Below are 16,100 nucleotides of genomic sequence, written 5' to 3'. Positions count from 1 at the left end.
TCCATGTCTAACCTAAAAGGATTCGAGAAATTTGCAGTAATAAAAGACCGAGTAAATAATTAATAACTGTGTAGTGAAAAAGTGAAAGAACCCCTTCCGGTAACTAACTTCCGATAAACGACAAAAAGGTAATCTTCTATTAAACCATTTTGAGATTTCGACGGTCAAGTTTCAGATCCTTTGAGAGATCATCGGAAAGTGATGACGGTCGCGGCGGGGATAGGGTACGCGCTTCTTGCTCTGGGGACCCTCTCTTTCACTCTTCGTCTCCGTCATCTCCAGAAAGCCCTTCCTCATCCTCACTCTTCTCTCCAGGTAATGAGATTCGTTTCAATTCGATGTGGTTAGCGTTTTAGGGTTTGGAATCTGATAATCCCCTCTCTCTCTCTCTCTGTCTAATGTTTATGCAGTACGTTGGTGTGGCTTGTGAGCCTGATCGTCTTGTCTGGACTGTGGAGGCCGTTCCTCCCTCTGAAAGCCAAATGTGGTGTGGCCTTATGCTTTGCTTGTTCTCTCCTCTGTTTGGCTTCCAGGAAGCTCTTCGCTTTCTTTTCTGGAAGCTTTACATGTTAAGTACACTCTTCTTCTTTCTTTTTGAGTTTAGAGAGAGCTACAAATAGTTAATATACTTTTAGATATTAGACTTTAAAGTTTGATAGTTGTTGGCACGTGCAAGTGGAATCTATCTGATGTTGTGGTTTAAAGGGATGAGGGTGGTTGCTTTATAGATTGGCTCTGAGTTCTGAAACATGTTATGTTGTTATTACTGAAGGAGGCTTGAAGATGTCTTGGATTCCTTTGCGGATCGGATCTCTAGGCCCCGCTTGTTTCTCACTGATAAGCTTCAGATGCTCTAGGTTACGCTTACTTTTCGAATTTCCAAGTTAAGTTCATAGATTATCTGCTGGTTTGTTATGTTAGGACAACACAACTCTGGACTCTTCCTGCTGTCTGAAAAAAAAAAAAAAAAACAATAGCTGCAATTATCTTGTTCTGGAATAAGGATATTATGTTCTGTCTTTGACTTAAACTTGCCTAATCGTACTTAAGCGTTAATGTCTGATTGTGGAGAAGTAGAATGCTGAAATTGAAACTAGAGAACGACCGTGAACTTGTTGGGAATCTGATAGTAATAGAAACAGTGGCATGAGAAGTTAACTTTTCCAAAAAAAAAAAACACCAATTATGGACTCTTGCTGTCTAAAAAAAAGAAAAATGGATAAATGGATATTATGTCTGCATTGGTCTTAAAAATGGAACCTAGAGTAGAGAACCATCAGGCACTTGTTGTGCATTCGGTTTTCTTACTGTTTGATATGATCTAAGACTATTGTAGTCAATTGCATGCAGCTGGGGGTTTAGGTCATGGTGTGGCTCATGCTGTCTTCTTTTTGTTGAGTCTCTTAACTCCCGCATTTGGTCCAGCCACGTTCTACGTCGACAGATGTTCGAAAGTCCCATTCTTTCTCATCTCTGGTGAGTCAACCGAACCCAAGTTTTGACTTTTTACAGCGTTAGAGTATTAGCTTTATGACTTGTTGGTTGAGTCAGTTTTGTGTAATAGTACTCATGCTGTAGTCTTGCTACCATGTCTTTACAGCAATCATTGCTCTTGCATTTGTCACGATCCACACATTCTCGATGGTCATTGCTTTCGAAGGGTATGCAAAAGGAAACAGAGTAGATCAAGTTATAGTTCCAGTCATACACCTTTCTGCTGGAATGTTGGTATGATCTCAGACTATTTGTCCTTCTGCTATAGATGATGATACGCTAGTGCATTTTTGTTTTTGCTCTTCTAAATGTAATCTTTTGTGTTGTCTTGGTGCTTAATAGACATTGGTGAATTTTGCATCGGAAGGCTGTATGATTGGCGTTCCTCTTCTTTACCTTGTGGCATCACTGACTCTTCTGCATTGTGGAAAGATGGTTTGGCAAAGGCTTATCGAAAGCCGGAACCAAAGTGGCTCGACCTTACGGTGATCTAGCCTCAGGCTCAGTCTTTTAGGCTTTATCCTCTTTAACTGCGTCAAAACTTAAATGTTATGTTCTTTTTTCTTTCTTAACGCAACTATGATCCTGTATTATCGAAACTTTGACAAAATTTGATCTACTTTTTATAAACTTATATTTAACACAATATTAAAATAATTATGTTATAAAATATTAACATTATATTAAAAATACATATTAATATTTTAATGTTAATATAATTTATAACATGTTAGTCACCAAAGTGAGTTTGTTATTTATTTATAAATATTAATAAAATTAATAAGAGTATGATTGAATCATGATTAAAAAATGCTATGAATGACCTTAAAGTTTAATGATCAATTGTTTTATTTTCTATAGTTTTTTTTGGTAAAATTATTTCTATAGTTTTGGAGATAACCTTAATGTGAATCATTAAATATAGTAATAATAAGAAAAGTCTCTTTTCATTATAGTTGATAGAATCATATGGTATTATTTGATTATAGTTTGACATAATTAATCACTAAAGTAGAAGTATTTGTGTTTAAATATTGCGAAATATTACCTAGATACAAACTTGATTGTTCTTTGTTTTAGGTTACCATTCCCTTTAAGATCTGATCATCTCCAATTAGAAGTTTATAAGTTATTTATTAATTGGGATGTACAACTTAATTATTTATCACTCATTTTTTCAAAGTGAAATCGAATGCAAACTGCAATTACTATTCATAATTCAAGATCACTTTTCAAAACCAAAAACCGTAACTAGAACACTAATTCAGACTTCAAGATCGATCAAAGACAAAGATACACACAAAACTCAATCAAATCAAACCATAAATATTTCAAATTCTCATTCCAGAAAAAGAGTCATTATTTCTTTTGCAGAAAAATCAGTTTATAACTCAATGCAGAGAAATATATGGGTTGTGAATTAGATACTAAATCTTAAATCAAATTCTTGTTAGTTATTATACAATTTTATGTTGCCTTTAAAGGTTTCATTCTTCTAACTATGATTGTGAACTCAAGTCCAACGAGTGTTTTTCTCTCTCTTCGACTGATAAACCATTTGCTTTGAAACAAGTTGATTGATTGCTTTTTGTTAAAATTTTTTTTGATTGATTAGACTCTTCTATAAAAAGAAATCAAAGTTGAATGCACAAAATTGTATCTCTATAACAAAAAAACAAACACAAAATAAACTTGCAATCAAGTAATGATCCAAAATATGTGTACTATTCTGGGGTTTAGAGAACATTTTGCCATTTTTAACTTTGGAGAAGGGAAGCTTCTTCAAAACCATGAAAAAACTAAACCATAGTATAAATAAGCTCATTTTCCCAAAGTTCTCTCTTAAAGAATATTTCGTCAATTAACAATTTCAATTTTGTAAAACTTCTGGAAATGTAAACATAATTCTTCGACTTTTCAATCGCTCTAGTTAAGGTTTGATTTGAGATATGATTTGATTTGAGATATAAGACTCAATTTGAGATTTTCTTTGTAGTTAAATAATGGTTCTACATTAGAAATGAGAATTTTGCAACATGCTCTAGGTAATGTTTGATTTGATAATTTGAGCTTTTCTTTCTTGTTAAGTAATAGCTCTGTTTTTGGAATGGGAATTTGAAATGTTTAAGGTTTAGTTTGATTGAGTTGTGTGTGTATCTGTATCTTTGTTTGATCTTGAAGTATGAATTAGTATTTTAGTGACAGTTGACTGAATGCTCGTCAAAGTGAGAACCCACTCGTTGAGGTCAACATTGTGCACATTGTCGACACGCCACAGTCCTGCATTTTAATTAGTAGGATGTATTAGGATCCAATGTGAGATATCATTAATTAGAATAGAATCACTCCACGAATCCTACTAAGCATTTACAAAATACCTGCAAATTCCACCGGTATGCGATAAGAGTGAGTTGGTGGGCCGAATAGGTTAGCGCTCTGGAATAGAATCTGCCACTCAAGAGCCATGAGATGCCTGTGGAGAGAGCTCTGGAGTATGGCCACCACACCTGCAGGAAATCCAGCTTGATTCATCTCATTGATGCTCTTGATGGGAGGATAAAGATCAGCAGGATCAGCCATTATTCCGGCAAAAGAAACACAAGATCCATCTTAGTCAGAATCACAAAACCCCAAGGAGCCGTAAACACTCAGATCCCACAAAAGAAGTAAAACACTCAAGATCGATATCAATAACTACTTCGGTCATACTGTCTTAGAATATATTGGTAATGATAATAGTCAGAACCGCAAAAACCCACAAAAGGAAATTCAGAATCGCAAAACCCCTCCCCCTCAAAAGGAAACACTCAAGATCGATATCAATAACTACTTCGGGTATACTGTCCTAGAAGATATTGGTAATGATAATAGTCAAAACCGCAAAAACCCACAAAAGGAAATTCAGAATAGCCAGATGTAGAAATAAAATAGAAATTGTTAGACGATATATTCGAACTTGTCAGTAGCCAGGTGTGGCATGTGTTCCACACTATTGTTTTATTTTTTATTAATAGTTACTGCTAAAATTATTGAAATGTTAATTTCTAGGAATGACACTACTATAAGAATATGATTTCATGCCTCATACGTAAACCAGTTCTGGATCTGCCCTTGATGTTACTCTTACCAACCATCATCTTCCCAGTCGAACTAGTGTAGTTTATACTTTATAGCATTAAACTGGACTGAAATCTTCTTATATAATTAAAGGCCGAAAACATATGTTCTTTCGGCTTCTTGCCATGATCGGCACTATTAGTCTCTTATGATTTCTATGATGAAATCTACCCAATATATTCTAGATTTAGATTAATTCAGATCACAAACTCTCTCTTCTGTAATTCTTTTCTAGTATGTGTTTATTTGTTATTGTTTTTTACCAACACCAAAAACATACTTACAAACAATCACCATCATACATGTATATATCGATGTAATTGTACCTTTATGATCATACATTTTGTGTCTTTATGATCATACATTTTTATTTGCGTCTTTATGGCGACACCTTCTTATTTATGTCTTTTTATTTAATGGACACAAGTTTATATTATATGTGATTAACATATACATATACAAATGGTTATAGAAAATTATATATTTAAATTAAGCAAAGGAAGATAGTTATTAATATACCCAAATTCTAATGAATTTAATCGAAACTGATCCATGATAGTATCATTTTTATATTAGAATTTTTAGAACTTGAAGTTTACAATTAAACCAAAAGATTCATATACAAAAAACAAAATTTTCTTATATGTATGATCTTGATAGGTTTAACGGGCTGGTTGAAACAAGTTTACGGGCTTTCATACAGTAAAAAGTGATTCCTAAACTTGTGATTGTAAATAGTGGCGGACCCAGCCCAATATTTAACCGGGGTCATATAGATACAACTTTAAAAAATTAATGAAAAGGTGTCAAAAGGGAATCGATCATGGTTTTTTTGGGTGTCAGAGTGAAGGGATCAACCATTTTTGCTAGGGATTTCCTTACAAAACTTACCAAATTTTACTTATTTGATCATTTAAGGGGTGTCATGTGACCTCCCTAAAGTCTGAATGGGTCCGCCTCTGATTGTAAATGCAGTCGGTGGCAGAGCCGAAGTTACTATCTCTGTGGAACTTTTTTCCTTGGCATTACTTCCGCACCGAAGATAGTAGAGTTGGCAGGGGAAATAGCAACACACCTTGCAGTCTATATCCGTCGTTGAACGTTGATAACAACTTTCAAAAAGAGATCCTGACTCTCCTATCACCCAAAGAGTTCACAAAAAGAGATGTTCTGGCATTTGCTGATGTTAGAATATAGATTCACATTCAAGTTCAAGTTTTAAGTTATTTGTAGCTATTTATCTTAAAATGGCAAAATATGTAAATGTATAATTACATGATGTAATAACAGTTTATATTGTCCAGCAAGTTACATGCTATTTAAAAATTACAAAATTATTTGATAATCAATATTAATATGTCTAAAACATATAACCTATTTTTTTTTGTCAGTAATATCACAGACTCATATTGACTCTGTTAACCAAACTGGGGGATCCGTATCCATATGGACGACATAAGCCGGTTGCTTTCTTGCACTGCCTTCAAGACCATCCGCCTTCTTATTCCTTGTCCTGGGTACATGGATAATCTCCGAAGAAGTAAAACTACTCTTCAACATCCTTATATCTTCTAGGTAATTTGCAAAGGCTGGCCATTCATCCGGTTCCGAAACTATCTTCACCAACTGCGAACAATCCGTTGCAAAAGTAACATTATACTGTCTTAAATTCCTCATACATTCCATTGACAAGATAAGAGCCTCAATCTCTGAGTGTAGAGGAGATAGTGAAGCTCTTGTGTTCCTTGCTCCCATCAGACCTTCAAAACCTTCCAACGTACTGTACCATCCCTGACCTGAAAACATTTTCTTATCCTTCCATGATCCGTCTGAGAAACACCATCTTCCTTGAATATCTGGGACTTGTACATCTGTTGATGTCCTAGACGATTCCAGCTTCTGAGAACTAGACTCTTGTGCTTCTTTCCAGAGCTGAGACTTGGTTTCGGCTAGATTAAGTGTATTTCGAGGATCAATATCCAAATTACTAAAAACTTTATTATTTCGTGCCTTTCAAATATACTATAATATCCATGCAAAATTATATTACTGGGGGAACCCGCCAAAACAAGTAATCCATGTTCGCAAATAATGAAGTGGTGGGGAAAACCATTTGATGTGATGGTATCCTAGAGAGGATCCATACTTGGACCGCTGGTGGACATTCAAAAAACACATGATTGATTGATTTTTCATGGTCTCCACATCTACTGTAAATAGTATCTTTGTTAATTCCTCTTGCTCTAAAATTCTTCATTACCGGGAAGCATTTTGACAACATTTGTCAAAGAAAATGCTTCATTTTTAGTGGGCAGCGAGTTTTTCAACAAAAAGCCTTCAAAGGGTTAATAGATGATCCTAACTGCAGTAAGACTCGCTCTATGTCGCGGTAAAACATATAACCTATATATTTATAAATACAAACGTTAAATAGTTAAAAAGTAACTATTTTAAAAGATATATTTTTATAAATAAACACAAACCAAAAAAAAGAAAATCATATGTTAAATACATTTTCACAAAATGATTTTTTAATAAATTTTAAAATTACTATATAGAAATTAATTAATCTAGCGTTCGTTAAGACTTGGGTCACAAACATTCATTCCGAAATATATAAAGGTTAAAAACCAATTTAAATCAACCATGTATGATGATGTACTTTAGAAGTAATGAAAGATAATGTAGAAAAATTAACAATCGCCTGAACACCATCAATAAATTTGTACTTCAATAATCCATGAACATCATCATCGATTTGCACCAATTAAACCAGAGTAATCGACTTACATCGAGATTCCGGTTCGGTTCAATTATTGGATTTTGAACGGGAGGCCAATCCAAAAACCGGATTCCTACCTCTCACACCTATAAAAAGCTCCAAAAGCCCTAAAAATCACTTAGGATTAGGAACCTCACCACAGCCTCTTGAACTTAACCTAGAAGAAGAAAAATGGCTTGCACCACAGATTTCCGGTGCCTCGACGAAGGATTCGGCGGCAAAACCGCCAAACGCAAACGCGAATCTCAGGAACAAGCCGCCGCCGATGAAGCCTCGATGGACATCGATTCGGTCAATCCTCCATCCGCGAAACGCAGCGCCGTCGCCTCCTCGGAGGATCCGGACAAACCCGTCGCCGCCGCCGTGGCGATCGGGAGACCGACGTACGACGGCGTGATAGCCGGGAAAGTGTCGGGGCGGAACTGGAAGACGCCGCGGACGCACAGGTCGTCGGGGAGGTTCGTGAGGAACAAGGGGCCGGATCTGGAGGAGATGAAGAGGCAGAGGGAGATCAAGAGGGCGTACAAGGAGAGGAAGAACGAGCTCAAGGAGGAGATACGGAGCCACAAGGTGGAGAAGAGGAAGAAGAAGGAGGAGAGGGAGAAGAGGAAGGCGGAGAATGTTTTGAGGACGGGGACGAAGCTGCAGAAGATTACGAACCCGAAGACGTTGAAGAAGATTGCCAAGTCTAAGCAGAGGAAGCATCTTAAAGTGATTCCTGATGAGGTGGTGAATGGGAACAAGAAGAGTATCATTAATTAAAGTTCAATTTATGTTTTTTTTTTTGAGTTTTTGTATTATCTTGTGACGTTTAGTCAATTTCATCTGAGAAACAACTTTAATACAGAGTTTGGGAGGTTCTGTTTTTTTTTTCTCAGTTATCTTGTGTGAATTGCCTCTGGTTTTTTTCCGAATTTCAGTTCTTAGTTTCGTTCTGTGAGAGAGGTATCTTTCTCTATGGTTAGTCACTTAGACTGTTCATAATCTTAAAGAACACGTAAGCTTATATATAGAGATGGTGGAGCTAGTACCTTAGAAGTTGGATCGTCCTCTTTTCCTTCTCTAAGTCAGTTGGCTGAAACAGAGGATGATCAGGTAAATGCATATAATTTGAGCAATTAACCATCAGAGAATAACGGCTAATGAAGATTGTAAGTGTATGCAAGAGCTATCCTCTACATTGGAAGTTATCCGCAAAATGCATCAGCTGAAAATTAAACCAAATGTAGTAGTAACCTTTTCTGCTATTCTAAGATTCGCAGGTTTGTCTCTCTTTTAAACTTATGGAGTGAAAGATATGACCTAGTTGATGAGGTTATCATAAGATTCGCAATTTAGCAGTATGTGTGTTTCGCTGTGTGGCTTCATTTTTCTGAGGAGTCTTATTTTGTCGACATGTTTTGTATCATATAGGGTGCAACTCATTTGGAATCGATTTTTGTGTGTTACTAGCTGGTTGCTTTTGAAAACGGAAACGAGGCGCAATTGGTGGAGCTTGAGGAGAGATCTAGGCAAGTTTGGGAGAACTTATGGTCTGTCTTGCTTGGATTTGCACCTTGTTTTTTCTGGTGCTGCATTCGCAATGGTCCATGTTTGATTGCTTAACATACGCTCCATTGTCTGTGAAGGTCATGAGTTATCTAAACTCTCCAGGTATTAGAGCTCTTCCGCTTAGTTGCCGATATAACATGGTCGTTAAACGAATTGATGCGGTTGTTTCAGAATATTTGAAATGTTTTTGCTAATTAATCACTTTTGTTTTGTTTTGTGGCAGCATATTAACTGGTTGAGGGAACACATCAAAGTGGTTAGAGACGGAGCACTTAGGCCAGCGGTTGAAGCGCTTTTGAGGGGAACAGACGCACGGTTCTACCTCTCAAAATACATGGGACGGTTCACATCAAGCGGTTCGGTCGGAGCAGCTTGGCTGCGTGAATCAGCTACGGTCAAACTCTTAATCGTCCATGACCAGATAACCACCAAAACTAGCGCAACAAGGAGGTCAACAGAACGACATGACAAACCTCCTCATTTTGCAGCCTCTTTTTTTTTTTAGATGTAACAATGTATGATGACACATCAAATCTATGTTTTATTCCCAATAACATTGGGAATCTGTGCTAATATTTTGAGACAAAACAAAATAATTATGTGCACATGGTTTTTGTTTAACCAGACAATGACGAATCAAATTTCAGACTAATCTTTTGTGAAAATGCTGAGTTCTTATTGGAGAGGACAAAATGAAAATTGTAATGGTTGAAATTATCTGTCTGGTTTTTACCAATAACAAGGAGGAGTCTTGTTTCACTGAATTATCAGGGTTGGTTTGAAAACAGTACTCTTAATCCATGTTTTGTTATTTCATTCTTGTTCAGTTTTATTTGAATTTGGTGTGTGTGAATATATGAATTGTATATTTCCTCTATTTTATAAAATAACAATGTTAAAGAAGTAGATCTTATTAATTGAAAAAGTACAAACTATTATAACTTTATAAGAAAGCCACTGATGGGAAATAAAGAAGTAGACTATCATCATTTATGACTTTTTGCTATTCTCCGCTGGTTTTATAAAACCAAACAGGGGAATCCACAGAATTTTTTTTGTAATTTAATCATGAATGATTTATTACTATTAGGTCCTATTAGTGAAAATATTAAATTAATTCAACTTGTCAGCACTGAGCAGGCCTGTGACGTGAATCATTTCATTTGGTAACATTTTAAATATTTTCAAGATTTTTGCGAGATAATATTTTATGTAATCATCCCAAATTGGTACATACAACTCCCAAACTTCTTCTCGTTGACTAATAACACTATTTATAAGAACAAAATTATTTTATTTGATATATATCAAATTGGTATCTGAATCTTGTGTATTAATTGATCAATTAATTTAAAAGAACAAAATTATTTTATTTGATATATACACTATTTATACACTTTCAGTATTTGATAGATTAATAAGTATTTTAGTTTTCTTGTATTATAAAATTTGATTTTTAAATTATGCTTTACGAAATAAGTAAATAGAAATATTTAGTAAATTTAATTAATTATTTTTAATATGTATGAAAATAATGGCAAAATAAGTATTGAGAAATATAATTATATGTTTCAGTATATAAGAAATTATTTCTTATCAAAACTGAAACAGTTAAAGCAAAAAAAAATCTGAATTTTTTTTTTTAAACACGTGAGAGTATCTTGTTAGCGTTTTGTCATTACCCCGTCAACCTGACAAATATCACACACATCATGGATAAATTTACTATTTTCTCTGGTCATCAACATAATAATTAGCAGTGATTAAGTTTTGTTATTTTACTTTAATCGTCAACATTATTATGGATTATGAGTAGTAATAAATGACTACTGATAGTTGATAAAAAAAAAAAAACACTACTGATATACGATTATTTGAACTTTTAGTTTTAGATAAGAAAGAAAATAAAAACAGAGAAGTTTCGGGCAAAGGTTGGAATAGGTAAGTAAGATTTTGACCAGATTTTTTGCATTTTATTAGAAACTCATGTTTTTGGAAATTACATATATTTTTTTCTAGATTACGGATATTTCATAACAAAATCCACAAAAAAATACAATTATTAAATTAATATGAAATGTCTATAGCTTCTTCACCAGTTGACGAGACTCTATATAAACACTCCTCGCCTTCCTCCCTTCCTTCATTTTATATTTACTCTCTCTTCCTCGATTTGATCTCAATCCTTACCACAGATCTGATATGGCCTCCACCGGCGAGAAACCGCTCATCGTCAGCTTCGGCGAGATGCTCATCGACTTCGTCCCCACCGCGTCCGGCGTCTCCCTCGCCGAAGCCCCCGGCTTCCTCAAAGCACCCGGAGGCGCTCCCGCCAACGTCGCCATCGCCGTCTCCCGCCTCGGCGGACGATCCGCCTTCGTCGGGAAACTCGGCGACGACGAGTTCGGCCACATGCTGGCCGGGATCCTGAGGAAAAACGGCGTCGAGGATCGGGGCATCAACTTCGACACGGGAGCGAGGACGGCGTTGGCATTCGTGACGCTGAAGGCCGACGGAGATCGGGAGTTTATGTTTTACCGGAACCCTAGCGCCGATATGCTTCTCCGTCCCGATGAGCTCGACCTCGAGCTCATCAGATCCGTACGTATATAATCATTATCTCTCTATGTTAGATCTAAGAGGAGACTTGTAAATCTTGATCGTGAACGTGTAGTATAGGGAAGCGTGCTCTTATTATTGATTGCTATTAGAAACCGTAGGAGATGATCTCGTATTCAATGTGGTGTTATAGTGCTAAGTTCACGGACGGTGACTTTTCTCTGGGTCTCACTGCGTGTTTGTTTTTTTTTTGTTTTTCGCGGGGTCGTAATCTTGATCCCATGAATGAGCGAGCATAGATCCACGTGATGTCACGTGATTCGTGGAACGACCTGGTTTTTTGTTTTTATTATCCCAAAATGAAAGAACCAAAAGAAAAAGTTAAATAAAGTTTTCAGTTTTTCATCCGAAAATAAAAGATCTGCCTTTTTGGTCTATTAATGCTAACCATCAGCGTATGAGTTAGGGGTGATCATTCATGTTTTTATATCTACTGTTAAAGAGTTCATTGATGTGTTTAACGTAAGGGTAAAGTCTTGATCTTTATGGTGATGGTGAAATTGATCACCAGGTTGAGTATTTTTTTTGCTTAAAGTTGTTACCTTTACAGCTAATCTCGATGGAGAGAACCTTTTGCTTTTCTTGAATAGTTTGATAATGATTGACCCCCACACATCGTAGTTAATACTCAACACACAAAGAATCATTATCAATATGGGTCCTTTAATAGTTATTCCTTGTGATCAAAGTTGTCTTTTTTTTTACTAGATTTTTTGAAGTTTGGTAAATAATGTGATGTATTTGTTTGCAGGCTAAAGTTTTTCACTATGGATCAATAAGCTTAATAGTGGAGCCATGTAGGTCGGCTCACTTGAAGGCAATGGAGGTAGCGAAAGAAGCCGGAGCTCTTCTTTCTTACGACCCAAACCTCAGGGAGCCTCTGTGGCCATCAAAGGAAGAAGCCAAGACACAGATCATGAGCATCTGGGACAAGGCTGAGATCATCAAGGTAAGCGACGTCGAGCTTGAGTTTCTAACTGGAAGCAACAAGATCGATGATGAGACCGCAATGTCCTTGTGGCATCCCAACTTGAAGCTCTTGCTTGTCACTCTCGGTGAAAAGGGTTGCCGGTATTACGCCAAGGTAAAACACATTTTAACATCTTTTAACCATCATCGTTATATTCACCTTCATCATCATGCTTGTCTCTTGGTTTTGTGTCCATTGAGTGATGACAGAAGGCAAAACTAGTGTGCTATATAATATAATTCTGGAGTTACTTTTATATTAACATGCTTTTGGAAAGAATTAGAGAATCTAATTAAAAGTAATTCTAGTCAGAACAGAGTGATCTTAATAATGCTGCAGGAATCATTTGGGTTATTTAATTTGATGTTGGTGGGTTTGGTAGATCTCACCAACTGTTTAATTAAAAATTGAATTAGCTTTTCCCGTGGACCCTTCAGAAAAAAAACTTATGCATACTGTAATCAATTAAGGGGTCACAAAAGTCGTGATCTCTAAGGTTCTCTGTTTATTGAAGAAAAGGAAGCTACTTTTGCTTATTTACTACGTCAGTGACTTATGTGACCTCTACTAAAAGTGGGTTTTGAAAACTGTGTAGAACTTCCGTGGATCCGTTGACCCTTTCCACGTGAACGCCGTCGATACAACGGGAGCTGGAGATTCCTTTGTTGGTGCCCTCCTAAACAAGATTGCCGAAGATCATTCCATTCTCGAGGTAAGCGCATCCATTGAATGTATCATCCTCTTTAGGTTAAAGATAATATATACAGGTTCTAACTTCATTATTGGGGTTTTATTCACAGGACGAAGAGAGATTGAGAAAGGTGCTAAGGTTCGCAAACGCTTGTGGAGCAATCACCACAACCAAAAAAGGAGCCATTCCAGCTCTTCCTTCAGAAGCTGAAGTTCTCAGCTTTCTTGAAAAGAAATAAGAAAAAACAAAACAAGCAAAGCTTTTTCTGCACGTAATCTGTTTCCGCTTTTGTATTCTTGTTTAATCAAGTTGGGCACTCTGCTCTGTTTTTGTTTTCCCTCTTCTTCTAATGTAACGATTTAAAAGGACGTATGTTTCAAATTCAAGGCATCAGTTGCCAATAAAAAAGAGAAGTTTTTTCTTTTTCCAATTTTAAGCCTATCATTTATAGATAAGTTACCTATGCGAACCAAGTGATATTTATAAGCTTACTAAGTTACATCCAGCCTAGGTCAGGGACAAGGAAGTGATCTTTTCATAACTGATCTTAAGCCTCGGCTTCTTGTTGGAAACGTTGGATTTAATGGGTCTACTCTAGGAAACGTGAGAAAGAGCGGGAACTTCATCGCAGTCTCTGCAGAGAAGAGCTCTGTCTTCAACACAGAATATGAAAGCTGCCTTCGCCTGCAAGTTAACAAAGATGAAAACAAGAAAGAGACTACTACATAAGCAAACCTTGAACATGTGTTTCTTGAGATCCCACTCAAAACCTTTTACTAGAGTTACATCTAAGCATCATATATTTGTTAACGAATCTGCCAAGAAAAGTTCAGTCACAAAATATCCTCAATAACTAAAATAGATAAACAAACACAGATATCTGTAAATACAAATACAGACATGAACAGAGACAAAAACAAAGAACATGGATTTTTCTTACAAGACAGATGTCGCATGGAGGGAACTTGGTGGAGAGAGAGTTAAGAATAAGGCGTTGTTGTTTGCTAGCGAGCTTATTGGTTGCGTGAACCTAAATATCGCAGTTAGCACAGAAAGCAGCCTCATTGGCACAACATATCAGTGTAGCTGGATCTTTCTCACATACATCACATTGTATCTTCGTCATTCTCTTTTTCACTTCACAAAGTTACCCAAAAAAAAGAAAAATAAAAGGGAAAAACAAAGCTTTCCTTTTTTGGTTTCTTGAGAAGAAATATACTTTTTTTTATATCTTTGACAATTTACAATGTTAAACAGTGCATACAGATTGAAAATCATACATATTAATTGTATACATTTTACGGCGAATTAAGAAAAGAAGCAGGAGGTTGCTCAGGTTCAAAAGATAGTCACTTGGACCTTTTGAACAATGTGATGTGAAGAGGACAATGAGACCTTGGGAAAGCAAAACAACATGTATACGGGCATGTGAAGAGGACAGTGAGACCTTGGGAAAGCAAAACAATATGTATATGGGCATTGACTTTATGCGATCGTGTATGTTGATCGTGATCATCAGTTCTCCAACAAGCACCGTCGTCCACTCTTCTACGCGCACTCACTTTTTATGCGTTTGTTCTATTTTTTCCAATAATATATTTTTGCTCTTTTTAATTTACCAACTCCATTAATTGTTTGATGATTAATTTTCTTCTCAATATTTTAAAGAAATTGTCCTTCTTAAAAACTATAGGTTTGGTCGAAAAGTAAAGAAAAAAAGACAAAACAATAGAATCCGTCAAGAAGTCAAAGTCCGGTGTTACATGTAGAGACGACACTTGTCGCAAATAGTAGACCACAAATAATATATGAACGAGAAATGCGACTGTGGATCTCTGACCGATCTTGGCATGGACCGATGATTCGAGCGTTTCTAGCTAAGATATTCCTTTGGTCTCAACAAGATCCAAAGGCTCCACTGTTGGGACCAGTCAGGCTCTAAAGAGATGCTTAGAGAATCATTAAGTGGATCAAAATGAAGACATTATACTTCTTTTTTAATTTCTTATAGACAAGAAAGAACACAATGCAACGGATGAGTAACAAACAGAGTTTGAGACCATTAGAATATAATTTACAAAATCAATCCAATATACAGAAAGCATTAAAAAAAATCACTCTGAATCAGAAAATCACACAATCACTACAAACAGGAACTACAAAAGGAAAGCGAGGAGGAAGGACGAAGCAACACCGACATGGAAGGAGCTTGGTAACATCGTAGTTGAAGCTGCGGTCGTTGTGTTATTATTACCAGGCCCTCTGTTTCTCAACCGTTGAGCCATGCTCGTTAGCTGAACACACAATAATAGTCTCTGAAAAGAAGAAGAAGAAGAAGAAGAGGAATATGATAGAGAGGAGGATTATGCGTTTGGCTTTGATTTCGCCCATTTCTGTTTCTGTGTTTTGCTTAATCTCTTGATGGATATGATTTATCCAGATGAATGTCTCCTTTTATAATGATTTATCCAGAAGTCAAGCAGAAAGGCCTATTCCACGCACGAAACTTATATATAATCGACAAGTCATGTTTGAACTTTGAAACTTGAAACGGTGGAAGAAAATAAACTAAACCTTGGAGTGTAAACGCAAAGCCCAAAGTTTCTTCAAGTGTCGTTTTGTTTTGTATGACTCGCATGAGTTATTAGAGCCCAATGCTTTACATCCTATTTTAGAATTTTTTTTTCCGTCTAAAAGAACATCTAAAATGCTTTGTCCAAGCTGCCAAGCCCATTTTGTTTGAGAGTAAAAAGAAAAAAGAAAAAAAGAAAAGAAAAAGAAAAACAATGTTGTTTAGTGCTGAAGTTGAGGTGTGGCAAGATTGGTTAATATTTATATCTCATCTTTGTTTCTTTGAGCTATACAAATGTATTCCT

The 16,100-nt window shown here is 36.2% G+C and overlaps 3 protein-coding genes and 2 pseudogenes across 3 annotated transcripts; 3 read left to right on the top strand and 2 right to left on the bottom strand.

Moving 5' to 3' along the window:
• The first annotated feature begins 186 nt into the window (after window positions 1-186).
• Window positions 187-2,151, top strand: LOC130502995 (gamma-secretase subunit APH1-like; annotated as a pseudogene).
• A 1,445-nt stretch (window positions 2,152-3,596) lies between these two features.
• On the bottom strand, window positions 3,597-4,697 carry LOC108846843 (uncharacterized). Its single transcript, XM_018620039.2, has 2 exons — window positions 3,873-4,697; window positions 3,597-3,774 (listed from the first exon to the last, which is right to left on the bottom strand). Exons 1-2 carry the CDS (start codon window positions 4,072-4,074, stop codon window positions 3,626-3,628), a joined length of 351 nt encoding a protein of 116 aa, XP_018475541.1. The 5' UTR covers window positions 4,075-4,697; the 3' UTR covers window positions 3,597-3,625.
• Window positions 4,698-7,503: 2,806 nt separating this feature from the next.
• On the top strand, window positions 7,504-8,258 carry LOC130502994 (uncharacterized). Its single transcript, XM_056997670.1, has one exon. The coding sequence runs from the start codon at window positions 7,565-7,567 to the stop codon at window positions 8,153-8,155; it is 591 nt and encodes a 196-aa protein (XP_056853650.1). The 5' UTR covers window positions 7,504-7,564; the 3' UTR covers window positions 8,156-8,258.
• Window positions 8,259-11,078: 2,820 nt separating this feature from the next.
• On the top strand, window positions 11,079-13,654 carry LOC130502993 (probable fructokinase-1). The gene is made up of 4 exons (XM_056997669.1): window positions 11,079-11,545; window positions 12,315-12,647; window positions 13,129-13,245; window positions 13,334-13,654. The coding sequence occupies exons 1-4, from the start codon at window positions 11,147-11,149 to the stop codon at window positions 13,460-13,462; spliced, it is 978 nt and encodes a 325-aa protein (XP_056853649.1). The 5' UTR covers window positions 11,079-11,146; the 3' UTR covers window positions 13,463-13,654.
• A 1,548-nt stretch (window positions 13,655-15,202) lies between these two features.
• LOC130502992 (uncharacterized) lies at window positions 15,203-15,797 on the bottom strand (annotated as a pseudogene).
• Window positions 15,798-16,100: the final 303 nt, after the last annotated feature.

Source organism: Raphanus sativus, unplaced genomic scaffold (assembly GCF_000801105.2).
Source record: "Raphanus sativus cultivar WK10039 unplaced genomic scaffold, ASM80110v3 Scaffold0753, whole genome shotgun sequence".
Classification (NCBI taxonomy): domain Eukaryota; kingdom Viridiplantae; phylum Streptophyta; class Magnoliopsida; order Brassicales; family Brassicaceae; genus Raphanus; species Raphanus sativus.
The sequence above is the reverse complement of the archived record's forward strand: the minus strand, read 5'-3'. Positions and strand labels throughout refer to the sequence as shown.